Genomic DNA, 19108 nt, shown 5'->3' on the forward strand with positions numbered 1-19108 from the left:
GCCTTCAAGGACCTTCAAGATTCCCTAAGCTGTCTGAGGCAAAGGTCAAAGCCAGTGTCTTCGTCGGACCACAGAAAAAGATCTTGGAGTGCAAGGAATTCCCCAAGTAGCTCATGAGGAAGGTGAAAGCAGCTTGGTACAGCTTTGTTGCAGTGGTTAGGGGGTTCCTGGGCAATCACAAGGCCGAAAACATGTGGAGCTGGTTGAGACTATGGGCTGCAAGATGCCCCTCAAAGTCCATGTCCTTGACACACATCTTGATAAATTCAAGAACATGGGAATGTATTTAGAGAAGCAAGGCAAGCGCTTCCACCAAGATATAGTAGACTTTGAACGCTGCTGCCGAGGAGCATATAATGAGAGGTGGTAGCTTAGGGTGCAGGTTTTATGTCTAATGTAGTTTATGTGGTGGGGCTGACAGTCCCCAATATTGCGTTGGTATGATTCAAACTTCCAGAGCAACCTACCATATTGTTGTTTGTTACGAGGGAGTATGTATTTGAATTGTTGTAGTATGTTATCAGATTGATATCCTTGTCTTCATCATTCATTTTGAAGTTTCTGGTCACAATATGTTGCATGACTTTTTTGTCCTCTCAATACGATGTCGTAAATATATTCCTGTAGTAAACTTTAATACTGTCAGCATTGAGGTTGTCTGTTTGCCATGAGATGTTGCTCTAGCATGTTGCTCACAGTGGTAACAAATTTAGTACTTGAATATCCATTGTTGATTAAAATTTGCCAGACATGTCGAAGTTCTTAGTGTAGAAGTTGTCAGGTTGAGCACACCTTGATCACTCTCCTCACATATGTGTGAAGGACACTCCTCTTGTAATTTTGAGTACATTCACTTATTCCATTCATATATTTACCATGGCTGGTGGGCTTTCTGTAAACTTCATCCTGTTGTGGCACTCACCGTAACATCCAAAGTCTGAAGTTTCTTGGAGTTGTTTGTAAGGTTTTTAAGTGAGTCTAAGCACTTGACGTAGATAAAGATGTCATCTATATTTTTTTTTTTCATACTATTCGCCATTTCCCGCATTTGCGAGGTAGCGTTAAGAACAGAGGACTGGGCCTTAGAGGGAAAATCCTCACCTGGCCCCCTTCTCTGTTCCTTCTTTTGGAAAATCAAAAAAAAAACGAGAGGGGAGGATTTCCAGCCACCCGCTCCCTCCCTTTTTAGTCGCCTTCTACGACACGCAGGGAATACGTGGGAAGTATTCTTTCTCCCCTATCCCCAGGGATAATATATATATATATATATATATACATATATTATATTTTACTACTATACCCTGTCGCTGCCCCCCGCGCCCGCGAGGCAGCGCAAGGAAACAGACGAAAGAAAATGGCCCAACCCACCCCCACACACACGCACACACACATGTCCACACACGCAAACATACACACCCACACAGCCCCCCACGGCCCACCCCAGACGCCTCACATGCCCCGATTCAATCCACCTACAGCACACCAACTAAATCTGGGGTGTCATGCTCTCAGTACTGTAGTTTCAACATATGAATAAATGCCTGATCAAAGATAACTCCCAGAGGGGACCCCATGGCTATTCCAAACACCTGCTAATAAAGCTAGGCTTGCAGACAAAATAGCCTTGGGATACCCCCTGGAGTTCTCTTTGCACAGGCATTTATGTTATGTGTTGAAACTACAGCACTGTGACCTGAGAGCATGACACCCTGGATTTACTGCGGATACATAGATGACTTTTTATCTGTGTTGATAACTTAAATTCACTGAAAAGCCTTCATAACTGACTCCAAGAAACTTCATGCTTAAGATTTGCAAGGATGAGTATGCAGCCTGTTGGGGATGAAAGGGCTTGGGAAGTGTCAATTGTTGTTTGCTGATGATACAGCACTAGTGGCTGATTCAAGTGAGAAATGGCAGAAGTAGGTGACTGAGTTTGGAGATGTGTGTGAAAGGAGAAATTTGAGAGTAAATGTGAATAGGAGCAAGGTTATTAGGTTCAGCAAGATTGAGGGACAAGTTAGTTGGGATGTAAGTTTGAAATGAGAAAAATTGGAAGTGAGGTGTTATAGATATCTGGGAGTGGACTTGGCAGCGAGTGAAAGCATGGAAGCTGAAGTAAGTCATAGGGTGGAGGAAGGGGTGAAGGTTCTGGGAGCGATGAAAAATGTGTGGAAAGAGAGAATGTTATCTCAGAGAGCAAAAGATGGGTATTTTTGAAGGAATAGTAGTTCTAACGATGTTTTTTGGTTGCTATAGACGTGGGCTATAGATAGGGTTGTATGAAGGAGGGTGGATGCGTTAGAAATGAAATGTTTGAGGACAATTTTTGGTGTGATATGGTTTGATTAAGTAAGTAATGAAAGGGTAAGAGAGATGTCTGGTAATAAAAAGAGTGTGGTTGAGAGGACAGAAGATTGAAATAGTTTGGACATATGGAAAGAATTAGTGAGGAAAGGTTAACAAAGAGGATATCTGGTCAGTGGTAGAAGGAACAAGGAGAAGTGGGAGACCAAATTGAAGGTGGAGGGGTGGAGTGGAAAAGATTTTGAGTGATCAGGACCTGTACATACAGGAGGGTGAGAAGCATGCAAGGAATAGTACCAGGGTCATGTGCTGTAAGTGGACTGAACCTGGGCATGTGAAACTTCTTAGGTAAACCAAGGAAAGGTCTGTGGGGCCTGGATGTGGATAGGGAGCTGTGGTTTTAGTGCTTTACACATGACAGCTAGAGATTGTGTGTGAGTGGATGTGGCCTTTTTTTCTGTTTTCCTGGAGTTACATTGCTGAAGCAGGGGGTAGCAATGCTGTTTTCCTGTGGGGGGGGGGTGCCAGGAATGGATGAGGACAAGCAAGTATGAATTTGTACAAGTGATATGTATATGTGTATGTATGTGTGTGTATATGTATGTATATACTGATATGTATATGTATATATATGTACATGTGAGGGTGTTTATGTAAATATTTATGTATATGAGTGGATGGGCTGTTTTTCATCTGTTTCCTAGCGCTGCATCGCTGATGCAGGAAACAGCGATCAAGTATGATAAATATATTGATATATAGAAGGGGACAAATGGGGAGGTAATGACAAGTAGTGATGAAGTGAGAAGGAGGTTTGTTGAATGTGTTTGATGATAGAGTGGCAGATATATGGTGCTTTAGTTGGTGTGGTGTGCGAAGTGAAAGGGATCAGGGAGAATGGTTTGGTGAATGGAGAAGAGGTAGTGAAAGCTTTGCGGAAGATGAAAGCTGACAAGACGGTGGGTTTGGATGGTATTGCAATGGAATTTATGAAAAAAAAGGGGATGACTGTGTTGTTGATTGGTTGGAAAGGATATTCAGTGTATGTATGGATCTTGGTAAAGTGCCAGAGGATTGATGGAATGCATGCATAGTGCTGTTGTCCTAAGGCAAAGTGGATAAAGGTGAGTGTTCAAATTACAGAGGCATAAGTTTGTTGAGCATTCCTGGGAAATTATATGGGAAGGTATTGATTGAGAGGGTAAAGGCATGTACAGAGCATCAGAATGGGGAAGAGCAGTGTGGGTTCAGAAGTGGTAAAGGATGTGTGAGTGAGATGTTTGCTTTGAAGAATGTGAGAAATGCTTAGAATGTGAGAAATGCTTAGAAAAGCTGATGGATTTGTATGTAGCATTTATTGATCTGGAGAAGGCATATGATAGGGTGGATAGAGATGCTTTGTGGAAGGTTTTAAGAGTATATGGTGTGGGAGGTACATTGCTATAAGCAGTGAAAAGTTTTTACCAATGATGTAAGGCATGTGTACGAGTAGGAAGAGAGGAAAGTGATTGGTTTCCAGTGAATGTCGGTTTGCGGCAGGGGTGCATGATGTCTCCACAGTTTGTTTGTGGATAGGGTGGTTAGGGAAGTGAATGCAAGAGTTTTGAGGAGAGGGGTAAGTATGCTATCTGTTCTGGATGGAAGGGCTTGGGAAGTGAGTCAGTTGTTGTTTGCTGATGATACAGTGCTGGTGGCTGATTCGGGTGAGAAACTACAGAGGTTGATGACTGAGTTTGGTAAAGTGTGTGAAAGAAGAAAGTTGAGAGTAAATGTGAATAAGAGGAAGATTCTTAAGTTCAGTAGGGTTGAGGGACAAGGTAATTGGGAGGTAAGTTTGAATGGAGAAAAACTGGAGGAAGTGAAGTGTTTTAGATAACTGGGGATGGATGGAACCATGGAAGCGGAAGTGAATCACAGGGTGGGGGAGGGAGCAAAGATTCTGGGAGCGTTTAAGAATGTGTGGAAGGCAAGGAAGCTATCTCGGAGAGCAAAAATGGGTATGTTTGAAGGAATAGTGGTTTCAACAAGGTCATATGGTTGCGAGGCATGGGCTATAGATAGGGTTGTGCAAAGGAAGGTGGATATGTTGGAAATAAAATACTTGAGGACAATATTTGGTGTGCGGTGGTTTGATCTAGTAAGTAATGCAAGGGTAAGAGAGCTGTGGTAATGAAAAGAATGTGGTTGAGAGAGCAGAAGAGGGTGTGTTGAAATGGTTTGGACACATGAAGAGAATGAGTGAGAAAAGATTGACGAAGAGGATATATGTGTTAGAGGTGGAGGGAAGAAGGAGAAGCAGGAGACCAAATTGGAGGTGGAAGAATGGAGTGAAAAAGATTTTGAGCAATCGGTGCCTGAACATAGCGGAGGGTGAAAGGTGTTTAAGGAATAGAGTGAATTGGAACGATGAGGTATACCGGGGTCGACGTGCTGTCAATGGATTGAACCAGGGCATGGGAAGTGTCTGGGATTAACCATGGAAAGATGTTTGGGGCCTGGATTTGGAAACGGAGCTGTGGTTTTGGTGCATTGCACATGACAGTTAGAGACAGAGTGTGAACAAATGTGACCTTTTTTGTCTGTTCCTGGTGCTGCCTTGCTGGAGCTGTGTGTGTGTGTGTGTGTGTGTGTGTGTGTGTGTGTGTGTGTGTGTGTGTGTGTGTGTGTGGTGGATGGGGGGATGCTATTTCGTGTGTGATGTAGTGGCTACGGAAATGGATGAAGGCAGCAAGTATGGATATGTACATTTGTATATATTTATACGTCTGTGTATGTATATGTATGTATATGTTGAAATGTATATGTATGTACAAATGTGTGTGTGGGTGTTTATGTATATACATGTTTATGTGGGTGGGTTAGGCCGTTCCTCATCTGTCTCCTTACACTATCTTGCTAATGTGGGAGACAGTGGTTGAGTATGATAAATAAATGAATATATAGAATACATCTTAAAAGAAGATTCTTTGCTTTTTGGCATCTTTTATGAAATCCTTCTATCCTCTTTCTCAGCATTTCCTTGTCTTTGATGCTAGAGATGCAGTTGTTCCAATCCTTAATTGTGAACTTCACAGAACCTTTCGCCACAGAGTCCTGGTTTATGGCTTCTGAATTCTATTTCCCAATCTGTATTACCATAAAAGCTGTTAAGGTTTGCGAAGTTTTCCACATTTACATATCCTCTTTATGCTTTGTCTCTCATTTGTTCTTGTAATGTCTTCTTTTACCACGAAGTTCAGACTGATATGCATGAAGTTAAGATCTAGCAGTGATTGTGTATCAGTGTTTGTTATCCTGATGTGTTCATCAATATGTTTGAGAAATTTTCCAGTATACATTCTAAAGATTTGTGGCTCCATGACTACCTATTGTCATAAGAATCCAAGATCCCTTAGTCTCTTCATTATTAGAATCTTCCAATATTTGTTGGTGATTGAAGTGTAAAATTATTCCAAGTTACTTTATAGAAATTAGGAAAATACAAGAAAATTTAACAGTATTTAAAAAATGTCTCTCAGATAACATAAACTTTCTGAGTTTGTGTCAGACAGTCTTTTAATTTGTATCATGAATCTGATAAAAAGAAGATCCAAATTGATATCTTAACAGATTGCTGGTCTTACATTTTATTTCATTTAAACTAGATTTTGATATATATCTTTATACACAATGGTCATGTATCCTTCTTTTATTATACTTTAGTTTTCACACTTTTGTTTACATTGTTTAGAAAAAAATTCTTTTACTCTTTTTTTTTTCCCAAGGTCTGGTGATAAGATATTGAGTCAAAAACTGAAGCTTTTGATAGAGAAAGTAGATATCATTTATATTATTTGACAGTTGGTTGGGTTTCAATTTGTTCATTTTGATCATTCATGTGAGTCATTTATTTAATTGCAGCATCTCCGAACTCTGAAGGTACCAGGTAAGCAGATAACTGCTTGTTCTTGGGAAGGAGGATCACTTCGCATTGCTTTAGCTGTGGATTCTTTTATCTACTTTGCTAACATCCGTCCAGACTACCGATGGTGCTACTTTGCGAATACAGTTGTATATACTTACACCAAACCTGACCGTTCTGAGGCTTGTGTCACTTTCTGGGATACTCGAAATAATGAGGTAAGTAAAAAAGTTTTCTATATTATATGAGCTTTCTCACTGTGCAGCATTTATATTCGATACTAAGTGTTAAGGTCTCGGTAATCATATAACTGCACACAAATCCACATTAGCATCTCACTGATGCTTACATCCTAACGTTGTATGGGTGGAGGGGGTGTCTAGTGCTGTTGCATAGAATTAAGTGCATGTTGAGGAAGGATTATATTAGGAGGATCTTTGGTTCATTTGAAGTTGTTGAGTGTTTGTAGTTGCCAGGTGGATAGTGAATGTTCTGATTGCAATATTTGTGTCATTAGCAGCTTTGTTGTATTTACTTTTGAGAGGATGGAAGCCCAGGCAGGTGAAGCTTAGTTTTCAGTGGAGTGGGTGAATTGTTTGTATTGAATGTTAAAGAATTATTTTTTCTCATCTTAATCTGGTGCCAGTTAGTGTATTGAGAGCATTTAGTTTGTTCCTTTTTACTGATGTTGTTGATATGGGGAGTGATTGCCATGTGTGCTGTAAGTGATGCCCAGAATTGTTAGTATTTCACTCATTATGTCTGTATAGTATTAAAAGAATGACTGAATTCTTTATCTTCCTTTTCTCTTATTCATATATAAATTTCTTTTTACTTTTTCCTTCACAGTCAACTTTTTTCTGCTCTACAAAACCATCATTGGGATGTCTGAATGTGCGCAATAGATATAACCAGAATGAAAAAAGGGAGAGATAGGACATATGTCTGGGGAGAGGAACCTGGATGTTGTGGCTCATAGGGGAAGGGGGAATAATGAATTGGATTGTACTATAGTAGGACAAGTGTGAGAGCAAGAGCAAGGAGGGGGTGACACATCTGCTTAAAGTAGGAGCTGTGAGAATGTGTGAATGAGTGTAAGGAATTGAGCCTCGGACTGATGTTGGTAAAAACATAAGTGGATTACGAGACTTAGGTGATTGTTAGTGCTTATACAGCTGGTACAGATATGTTTAGGTTGGAACTGAGTGAGTGTCTGCAGTTTTGATGGAGGGATGGAGTATTGGTGATGGGTGATTTGAATTTGAGAGTAGGTATAAGTTGAGGGTATAACTGGGGCATGGGGTTTCCATTGTGAATGAAAATGGTGAACAATTTGTGGAATAGTGTGCTGATTGAGGACTGGTGATTGAGAATACCTGGTCTGAAGAGGACATACATACTTGTATGTAGGTGGGAGGGGTTAATGGCATGTGGACATTATTAGATTATGTCCTAATTGATAAACATACTAATGAAAGACTTTTGGATATACATGTGCAGAGGGGCAGCTGGTTGGATGTCAGATCACTTTTTGATACAGGCAAGATTGGAAATTTGCAGAGGCTCTCAGAGAAATTAAAAAGATATGGGTGGAAAGAGGGTGGTGAAAGTGAGTGAGCTTGGAAAAGATACTGTGTGAGGAGGTACTAGCAGAGATTGAATAAAGAATAGCAGTAGGTGAAAATGCATGAGATAGGGAGTTGGGCTTGGAATTGAAGTTATTTAGGCAGGTGGTACATATTTGAGCAAGAGAAGTGCTGTGGCATGTTGAAAGTGGGATGTGGGCATATGGGGAATGCTAGTGAGTGGTAGGATAAGGAAGGTCAATTGTTAATGAAGAAAAGAGAAGTATATGGGCATTACTTGCAGGGGAAAGAGTTAGGAGATAGTCAAGAGGAAGGTGTGGGTCTGAAAAGAGAGCAAATGAGAGTTTGAGTAAAAGAATAATAGCAAACTTCACATGAAAAAAGAAAATGTTTTGAAAGGAGGTGAACACTGTGAGAACTAGAGAGCAAGTTGAAGCATCACTCAAGTTAGCAGTTGGGGAAAAGTTAATTGGCAAAGAAAAGGTGAAGATATGGAATGAGTATTTTCAAGGACTATTGAATGTATTAGATGATTATTTTTCATAATTGTTTGCTGTTTCCTGTGTTAGCTAGGTAGTGCCCAGAATAAACAAAGAAAGGTCTCATTTGTCCATATCCACTCCCACTTTGTCATGTGTAATGCACAAAAACTGCAGCCCCCTATCCACAACTAGGCCCCTTGGACCTTTTCAATGTTTCCCTTGGTGTATTTATCCTGGTTCAGTCCATTGATAGCACATTACTCGCTGGATACCAAATAATTCCTATTCACTCTATCCTATGCCTGCCTTTCACCCTTCTGCATGGTCAGATCTTGAGCACTCAAAACTTTTTCATTCCATCCATCTCTCCCCAGTTTGGTCTCCCTCTTCTTATTGTCCCCTCCACTTTTGACATGTATATCCTTTTTTCACCCTCACCTCAATCATTCTTCCTATGTTTCAAGCCATTTCAATGCCCACCTCTTCGGGTTCTCTCATCCACATTCTTCTTATTACCACCACTCTTTCTTACCCTTTTATTACTGACTCAGTCAAACCAACTCACACCACATGTTGTCCTCAAACATTTCATTTCATTAGGTGACAGGATGGCAAATATGGGTGTTTGGGACATAGAGGTATGCAAAGAGGGAGAGTCATGGTAATTGTTTGGATGAAGAGAGAAGTGGTAAATGATCTGTGTCAGATTAAGTGTTGCTTAACTTCTAAAATGGATGATATTGCAGTAAATTTCTGAAGAAAGGTGATGATAATGTTGATTAGTTAGTTAGGATTTGCATTGCATATAAGGTTCAAGGTGAGTTGCCCTAGGATTGGTGGAGTGCTCATACATTGCCAGTGAATAAAAGTAAGGGGAACAAAAGTGAATGTTTGAATTACAAAGGTATAAATTTGTTAAGTATAGCTATTAAGTTGTATGGGAGAGTGGTTGTTGAAAGGGTAGTGGCATGCTTAGAGCATTAAACTTTTAAGAAAATAAAAAGATGTTTTGGAAAGGGTTAAGTAACGTGTGTAAGACAAGAGAACAAATGGGAACATTGGTGAAAGGGGCAAGTGGGGAAGTGATAACAGGTTATGATGAAGTGAGGAGATGGAGTGAGCATTTTGAAGGTTTTTTGAATGTGTTTGATGATAAAGTGACAGATATAGGGTGTTATGGTCTGGGTGGTGTGTGAAGTATGAGGGTCAGGGAGAATGGTTTGGCTGAGAGGGAAGAGGTAGTGAAAGTTTTTTGGATGAAATCCGGCAAGGCTACAGGTTTGGATGGTATTGCAGGAGAATTTATTAGAAAAGGGGGTGACTGTGTTGTTGATTGGTTGGTAAGGATATTCACTGTATGTATGGATCATGGTGAAGTGCCTGAGGATTGGCGGAATGTATGCATAGTGCTGTTGTACAAAGGGAAAGAGGGTAAGGGTGAATGTTTAAACTACAAAGGTATAAGTTTCTTGAGTATTTTTGGGAAATCATATGGGAGGGTATTGATTGAGAGGGTGAAGGCATGTACAGAGCATCAGATTGGGGAAGAGCAGTGTGGTTTCAGAAGTGGTAGAGGATGCATAGATCAGGTGTTTGCTTTAAAGAATGTGTGAGAAATACTTAGAAAAACAGATGGATTTGTATGTAGAATTTATGGATCTGGAGAAGGCATATGACTGGGTGGATAGAGATGCTTTGTGGAAGGTTTAAGTGTGGGCGGTAAGTTGCTAGAAGCGGTGAAATGTTTTTACCAATGATGTAAGGCATGTGTATAAGTTGGAAGAGAGGAGAGGGATTGCTTCTTAGTGAATGTCAGTCTGCAGCAGGGGTGTGTGATGTCCCCATGGTTGTTTAATTTGTTTATGGATGAGGTGGTTGGGGAGGTTAATACAAGAGTTTTGGAGAGAAGGGCTAGTATGCATATATTTATTTGTTTTATTTGTATGATATACTTTATTGCGATTTCCCGTGTCAGTGAGGCAGCATCAGGAAACAGATGAAGAATATTTTTTTTATTATACTTAATTGCTGTCTCCCACATTAGTGAGGTAGCGCAAGGAAACAGATGAAAGAATGGCCCAACCTACCCACATACACATGTATATACATAAATGCCCACACATGCTCATATACATACCTATACATTTCAACATATACATACATATACATACACAGACATATGCATATGTACACATGTACATATTCATACTTGCTTGCCTTCATCCATTCCTGCTCTACACTGCCCCAGAGGAAACAGCATCACTACCCCCTGCTTCAGCAAGGTAGCACTAGGAAAACAGACAAAAAGGCCACATTTGATCGCTCTCAGTCTCTAGCTGTCCTATATAATGCACCAAAACAACCACAGCTCCCTATCCACATCCATGCCCCATAGATTTTTCCATGGTTTATCCAGGATGTTTCATATGCCCAGTATACTACATAATTCCAATTCACTGTATTTCTTGCATCCCTTTCACCCTCTTGTATGTTCAGGCCCCGACCGCTCAAAATCTTTTTCACTCCATCCTTCCACCTCCAATTTGGTCTCCCGTTTCTCCTTGTTTCCTCCAGCTGTGACACATATATCTTCGTTGTCAATCTCTCCTTACTCACTCTCTCCACACTCTTTTTATTTCAACACAATTCTCTTACCCTTTTATTACTTACTCAAGTAAACCACCTCACAATGCATATTGTCCTCAAACATCTCATTTCCCCAAACATCCACCCTCCTCTGTACAACCATATCTATAACCCATGCCTCGCAACCATATAGAATTGTTGGAGCTACTATTCCTTCAAATATACCCATTTTTGCTCTTTGAGATAATGTTCTCTCCTTTCACACATTCTTCATTGCTCCCAGAAACTTTGCCTCCTTTCCCACCCTGTGACTCACCTCCACTTCCCTGGTTCCATTCACTGCAATAACCACTCCCAGATATCTAAAACACTTCATTTCCTCCAATTTTTTCTCCATTTGAACATGCATCACAGTAAACATGTCTGTCAACCCTACTGAACCTAATAACATTGCTTTTATTCATATTTACTCTCATCTTTCTCCTTTCACACACTTTTCCAAACTCAGTTATCAACCTCTGCAGTTTCTCACTTGAATCAGCCACCAGAGCTGTATCATCGGCGAAGAAGTGACTCAATTCGCAAGCTCTCTTATCCCCAACAGACTGTATACTCGACCCTCTTTCCAATACCCTAACACTTACCTCCCTAACAACCCCATCCATAAACTAATTAAACATCCATGGGGACATCACACACCCCTGCCGCAGACCGACCTTCACTAGGAACCAAACATTGTCCTCTCTTCCTACTTGTTCACATGCCTTACACCCTTGGTAAAGACTTCACTACTTCTAGAATCTTTCCTCCCCCACCATATACTCTTAAGACCTTCCACAAAGCATCTCCACCGACCCTATCACATGCCTTCTCCAGATCCATACATACTACATACAAATCCATGTGTTTCTAAGAATTTCTCACACTCATTCTTTAAAACAAACACTTGATCCACAGGAGAGAGTGTGTTGAAATGGTTTGGACACAGGGAGAGAATGAGGAAATATTGACAGAGAATATATGTGTCAGAGATGGAGGGAAATAGAAGTGGGAGACCAAACTAGAGGTAGAAGGATGGAGTGAAAAAGATTTTGAGTGATTGGGGCCTGAACATACAGGAGGGTGAAAGGAGTGCAAGGAACAGAGTGAATTGCAATGATGGGTATACTGGTATCGATGTGCTGTCAGTGGACTGAGCTAGGGCATGTGAAGCATCTGGGTTTAACCATGCAGAGGTCTGTGGGGCCTGGATGTGGAAAGGGAGCTGTAGTTTCAGTCCATTACACATGACAACTAGAGATTGAGTGTGAACAAATGTGGCATTTCTGTTTTTTCCTGGTGCTACCTTGTGGAAGAGGGGTGGGGTAGCTATTTTTTGTGTGGATGAAGACAGTAAGTATGAATATGTACATGTGTATATAAGTATGTGTGTATATCTATATGTATGTATACATTGATATGTATATGTATGTATATATGTGTGTATGAGCGTTTATGTATATATATGTGCGTATGATTGGTTGGGCCATTCTTCATCTGTTGCCTTGCACTACCTTACTGATGTGGGAGACAGCGAATAGGTATAATAATAATAATGATGATGATAATATTAATAATGATAATGATGATTATGATAATAATGATAATGATGATAATGATAATGATAATAATAAAAGTTTTTTAATATATATATATTAGTCATTCATTTATTATACTTTGTCGCTGTCTACTGCTTTAGTGATGTAGCGCAAGGAAACAGACAAAAGAATGGCCCAACCTACCCACGTACACATGTATATACATACACGTCCACACACACACATATACATACCTATACATCTCAACATCTCAACGTATACATATATATACACACACAGACATATACATATATACTATTTTATTTATTTATTTTGCTTTCTCGCTGTCTCCCGCATTAGCGAGGTAGCGCAAGGAAACAGAAAAAAGAATGGCCCAACCCACCCGCATACACATGTATATACATACACGTCCACACACGCAAATATACATACCTATACATCTCAACGTATACATATATATATACACACACAGACATATACATATATACACATGTACATAGTTCTTACTGTCTGCCTTTATTCATTCCCATTGCCACCCTGCCACACATGAAATAACAACCTCCTCCCTCCTCGTGTGCGTGAGGTAGCGCTAGAAAAAGAAAACAAAGGCCACATTTGTTCACACTTAGTCTCTAGCTGTCATGTAATAATGCACCGAAACCACAGCTCCCTTTCCACATCCAGGCCCAACAGAACCTTCCATGGTTTACCCCAGACGCTTCACATGCTGTGGTTCAATCCATTGACAGCACGTCGGCCCTGGTATACCACATCATTCCAACTCACTCTATTCCTTGCACGCCTTTCACCCCCCTGCATGCTCAGGCCCCGATCACTCAAAATCTTTTTCACTCCATCTTTCCACCTCTGATTTGGTCTCCCACTTCTTGTTCCCTCCACCTCTGACACATATATATCCTCTTGGTCAATCTTTCTTCACTCATTCTCTCCTTATGACCAAATCATTTCAAAACACCCTCTTCTGCTCTCTCAACCACACTCTTTTTATTACCACACATCTCTCTTACCCTATTATTACGTACTCGATCAAACCACCTCACACCACGTATTGTCCTCAAACATCTCATTTCCAGCACATCCACCCTCCTGCGCACAATTCTATCCATAGCCCACGCCTCGCAACCATATAACATTGTTGGAACCACTATTCCTTCAAACATATCCATTTTTGTTTTCCAAGATAATTTTTTCAACTTCCACACATTCTTCAACGCTCCTAGAACTTTCACCCCCTCGCCCACCCTATGATTCACTTCCTCTTCCATGGCTCCATCCTTTGCCAAATCCACTCCCAGATATTTAAGACACTTCACTTCCTCCAGTTTTTCTCCATTCCAACTTACCTTCCAATTGACTTGTCCCTCAACCCTACTGTACCTAATAACCTTGCCCTTACTCACATTTCCTCTCAGCTTTCTTCTTTCACACACTTTACCTAACTTAGTCACCAGCTTCTGCAGTTTCTCACATGAATCAGCCACCAGCGCTGTATCATCAGCAAACAACAACTGACTCACTTCCCTAGGTCTTTCATCCACAACAGACTGCCCCTCTTTCCAAAACTCTTGCATTCATCTCCCTAACAACCCCATCCATAAACAAATTAAACAACCATGGAGACATCACACACCCTTGCCGCAAAGCTATATTCACGGAGAACCAATCATTTTCCTCTCTTCCTATACGTACACATGCCTTACATCCTCGATAAAAACTTTTCACTGATTCTAACAACTTGCCTCCCACACCATATATTCTTAATACCTTCCACAGAGCATCTCTATCAACTCTCATATGCCTTCTCTAGATCCACAAATGCTACATACAAATCCATTTGCTTTTCTAAGTATTTCTCACATACATTCTTCAAAGCAAACACATGTTCCACACATCCTCTATCGTTTCTGTAACCACACTGCTCTTCCCCAGTCTGATGCTCTGTACATGCCTTCACCCTCTCAATCAATACCCTTCCATATAATTTCCCAGGTATACTCAACAAACTTATACCTCTGTAATTTTAGCACTTACTTTTATCCCCTTTGCCTTTGTACAATGGCATTATGCAAGCCTTTCACCAATCCTCAGGGAGCTAACCATGGGTCATGCATACATTAAATAACCTTACCAGCCAGTCAACAATACAATCACCCCCTTTTTTAATTAATTCCACTGCAATACCATCTAAACCCGCTGCCTTGCTGGCTTTCATCTTCTGCAAAGCTTTTACTACCTCTTCTCTCTTTACCAAATCATTTTCCCTAACCCTCTTACTTTGCACACCACCTCGACCAAAACACCCTATATCTGCCACTCTATCATCAAACACATTCAATAAACCTTCAAAATACTCACTCCATCTCCTTCTCACATCACCACTACTTGTTATCACCTCCCCATTAGCCCCCTTTACTGAAGTTCCCATATGTTCCCTTGTCTTACGCACTTTATTTACCTCCTTCCAAAATATCTTTTTATTCTCCCAAAAATTTAATGATACTCTCTCACCCCATCTCTCATTTGCCCTCTTTTTCACCTCTTGCACCGTTCTCTTGACCTCCTGCCCCTTTCTTTTATACATCTCCCTCTCATTTGCATTATTTCCCTGTAAAAATCGTCCAAATGCCTCTCTCTTCTCTTTCACTAATACTCTTACTTCTTCATCCCACCACTCACTACCCTCTCTAATCAACCCACCACCCACGCTTCTCGTGCCACAAGCATCTTTTGCGCAAGCCATCACTGCTTCCCTAGATACATCTCATTCCTCCCCCACTCCCCTTACGTTCTTTGTTCTCACCTTTTTCCATTCTGTACTCAGTCTCTCCTGGTACTTCCTCGCACAAGTCTCCTTCCCAAGCTCACTTACTCTCAGCACTCTCTTCACCCTAACATTCTCTCTTCTTTTCTGAAAACCTCTACATATCTTCACCTTTGCCTCCAGAAGATAATGATCAGACATCCCTCCAGTTGCACCTCTCAGTACATTAACATCCAAAAGTCTCTCTTTCGCATGCCTATCAATTAACACGCAATCCAACAATGCTCTTTGGCCATCCCTCCTACTTACATACGTATAATCATGTATATATCTCTTTTTAGACCAGGTATTCCCAATCACCAGTCCTTTTTCAGCACATAAATCTACAAGTTCTTCACCATTTCCATTTACAACACTGAACACCCCATGTACACCAATTATTCCCTCATCTGCCACATTACTTACCTCTGCATTCAAATCACCCATCACTATAACCTGGTCTCGTGCATCAAAACTACTAACACACTAACTCAGCTGCTCCCAAAACACTTGTCTCTCGTGATCTTTCTTGTATACATATATACACATGTACATAATACATACTGTCTACCCTTATTAATTCCCATTGCCACCCCGTCACACATGAAATAGCAATCCCCTCCCCCCGCATGTGCGCGAGGTAGTGCTAGGAAAAGACAACAAAGGCCACATTCGTTCACACTCACTCTCTAGCTGTCATGTATAATGCACTGAAACCACAGCTCCCTTTCCACATCCAGGCTCCATAGAACTTTCCATGGTTTACCCCAGACGCTTCACATGCCCTGGTTCAATCCATTGACAGCACGTCAACCCTGGTATACAATATTGTTCCAATTCACTCTGTTCCTTGCACGCCTTTCACCCTCGTGCATGTTCAAGCCCCGATCACAAAATCTTTTTCACTCCATCTTTCCACCTCCAATTTGGTCTCCCACTTCTCCTTGTTCCCTCTACCTCTGACTCATATGTCCTCTTTGTCATTCTTTCCTCACTCATTCTCTCCATGTGACCAAACCATTTCAAAACATCCTCTTCTGCTCTCTCAACCACACTCTTTTTATTACCACACATCTGTCTTACCCTTTCATTACTTACTCGATCAAGCCACCTCACACCACATATTGTCCTCAAACGTCTCATTTCCAGCACATCCACCCTCCTTCGCACAACTCTAACTATAGCCCACGCCTTGCAACCATATATCATTGTTGGAACCACTATTCCTTCAAACATACCCATTTTTGCTTTCCAAGATAACGTTCCCGACTTCCACAGATTCTTGAACACTCCCAGAACTTTCGCCCCTTTCCCCACCCTATGATTCACTTCCACTTCCATGGTTCCATCTGCTGCCAAATCCACTTCCAGATATCAAAAACACTTCACCTCCTCCAGTCTCTCTCTCTCTCTCTCTCTCTCTCTCTCTCTCTCTCTCTCTCTCTATATATATATATATATATATATATATATATATAGATAGATAGATAGATAGATAGAGTTGTGCGCAGGAGGATGGATGTGCTGGAAATGAGATGTTTGAGGACAATGTGTGGTGTGAGGTGGTTTGATCGAGTAAGTAACGTAAGGGTAAGAGAGATGTGTGGAAATAAAAAGAGTGTGGTTGAGAGAGCAGAAGAGGGTGTTTTGAAATGGTTTGGGCACATGGAGAGAATGAATGAAGAAAGATTGACCAAGAGGATATATGTGTCGGAGGTGGAGGGAACGAGGAGAAGTGGGAGACCAAATTGGAGGTGGAAAGATGGAGTGAAAAAGATTTTGTGTGATCGGGGCCTGAACATGCAGGAGGGTGAAAGGAGGGCAAGGAATAGAGTGAATTGGATCGATGTGGTATACCGGGGTTGACGTGCTGTCAGTGGATTGAATCAGGGCATGTGAAGCGTCTGGGGTAAACCATGGAAAGCTGTGTAGGTATGTATATTTTGCGTGTGTGGACGTATGTATATACATGTGTATGGGGGTGGGTTGGGCCATTTCTTTCGTCTGTTTCCTTGCGCTACCTCGCAAACGCGGGAGACAGCGACAAAGCAAAAAAAAAAAAAAAAAAAATATATATATATATATATATATATATGCTGTAAAAGGACTCATGATTGAGAATACCTGGTTTAAAAAGAGAGATATACATAAGTATACGTATGTATGTAGGAGAGGTGGCCAGAGAGCGTTATTGGACTACGTGTTAATTGATAGGCGCGTGAAAAATGTTAATATGTTGAGAGGTGCAACTGGAGGGATGTCTAATCATTATCTTGTAGAGGTGAAGGTGAAGATTTGTAGAGGTTTTCAGAAGAGAAGAGAGAATGTTGGGTGAAGAGAGTGGTTAGAGTAAGTGAGCTTGGGAAGGAGACTTATGTGAGGAAGTACCAGGAATGACTGAGTGCAGAATGGAAAAAGGTGAACCCAAAGGACGTAAGGGGAGTGGGGGAGGAATGCCTTTTACAAATGCAAAGGGGATAAAGGTGAGTGTTCAAATTACAGAGGTAAAAGTTCTTTGAGTATTCCTGGGAAATTATATGGGAAGGTATTGAATGAGAGGGTGAAGGCATGTACAGAGCATCAGATTAGGGAAAAACAGTGTGGTTTCAGAAGTGGTAGAGGATGTGTGGATCAGGTGTTTGCTCTGAAGAATATATGTAAGGAATACTTTGAATAACAAATGGATTTGTATGTAGCATTTATGGATCTGGAGAAGGCATATGATAAAGGTGGTAGAGATGCTCTGTAGAAGGCATTAAGAGTATATGGTGTGGGAGGCAAGTTGCTGGAAGCAGTGAAAAGTTTTTATCGAGGATGTAAGGCATGTGTACGAGTAGGAAGAGAGGAAAGTGATTGGTTCTCAGTGGATGTCGGTTTGTTGCAGGGGTACGTGATGTCTCCATGGTTGTTTAATTTGTTTATGGATTTGATTGTTAGGGAGGTGAATGCAAGAGTTTTGGAAAGAGGGGCAAGTATGCAGTCTGTTGTGGATGAGAGGGCTTGGGAAGTGAGTCAGTTGTTGTTCGCTGTTGATACGTCGCTGGTGGCTGATTCGTGTGAGAAACTGCAGAAGCTGGTGACTGAGTTTGGTAAAGTGTGTGAAAGAAGAAAGCTGAGAGTAAATGTGAATAAGAGCAAGGTTATTAGGTTCAGCAGGTTTGTGGGACAAGTCAATTGGTAGGTAAGTTTCAATGGAGAAAAACTGGAGGAAGTGAAGTGTTTTAGATATCTGAGAGTGGATTTGACAGCGGATGGAACCATGGAAGCAGAAGTGAGTTACAGGGTGGGGAAGAGGTTGAAAGTTCTGGAGTATTGAAAAATGTGTGGAAGGCGAGAACATTATCTCGGAAAGCAAAAATGGGTATGGTTGAAAGAATATTGGTTCCAACAATGTTATATGGTTGCGAGGCATGGGCTGTAGATAGGGTTGTGCGGAGGAGGGTGGCTGTGTTGGAAATGAGATGTTTGAGGAGAATGCGTGGTGGAGGTGGTTTGATCGAGTAAGTAATGAAAAGGTAAGAGAGATGTGTGTTAATATAAAGAGTGTGGTTGAGTGAGCAGAAGAGGGTGTATTGAAATGGTTTGGTCACATGGAGAGAATGAGTGAGGAAAGACTGACAAAGAGGATATATGTGTTAGAGGTGGAGAGAACGAGAAGTGGGAGACCAAATTGGAGGTGGAAGGATGGAGTGAAAAAGATTTTGAGCAATCGGGGCCTCAACATGCAGAAGGATGAAAGACGTGCAAGGAATAGAGCGAACTGGAACTATGTGGTATACCGGGGTCGACGTGCTGTGAATGGATTGAAAATCTTTTTATTTTCTCCG

At 41.1% G+C, this 19108-nt stretch overlaps 1 protein-coding gene across 2 annotated transcripts in view; it reads left to right on the forward strand.

Moving 5' to 3' along the window:
- Positions 1-19108, forward strand: part of Oseg4 (intraflagellar transport protein Oseg4) — a 600898-nt gene that overhangs the window by 264040 nt on the left and 317750 nt on the right. For both annotated transcript variants that reach the window (XM_071662283.1, XM_071662291.1), the window contains exon 8: positions 6208-6426. In XM_071662283.1, coding sequence (XP_071518384.1) covers positions 6208-6426 — 219 coding nt within the window. The remainder of the gene's footprint in view (positions 1-6207; positions 6427-19108) is intronic.

Source organism: Panulirus ornatus, chromosome 1, assembly GCF_036320965.1.
Source record: "Panulirus ornatus isolate Po-2019 chromosome 1, ASM3632096v1, whole genome shotgun sequence".
In the NCBI taxonomy this organism is placed as follows: Eukaryota; Metazoa; Arthropoda; class Malacostraca; order Decapoda; family Palinuridae; genus Panulirus; species Panulirus ornatus.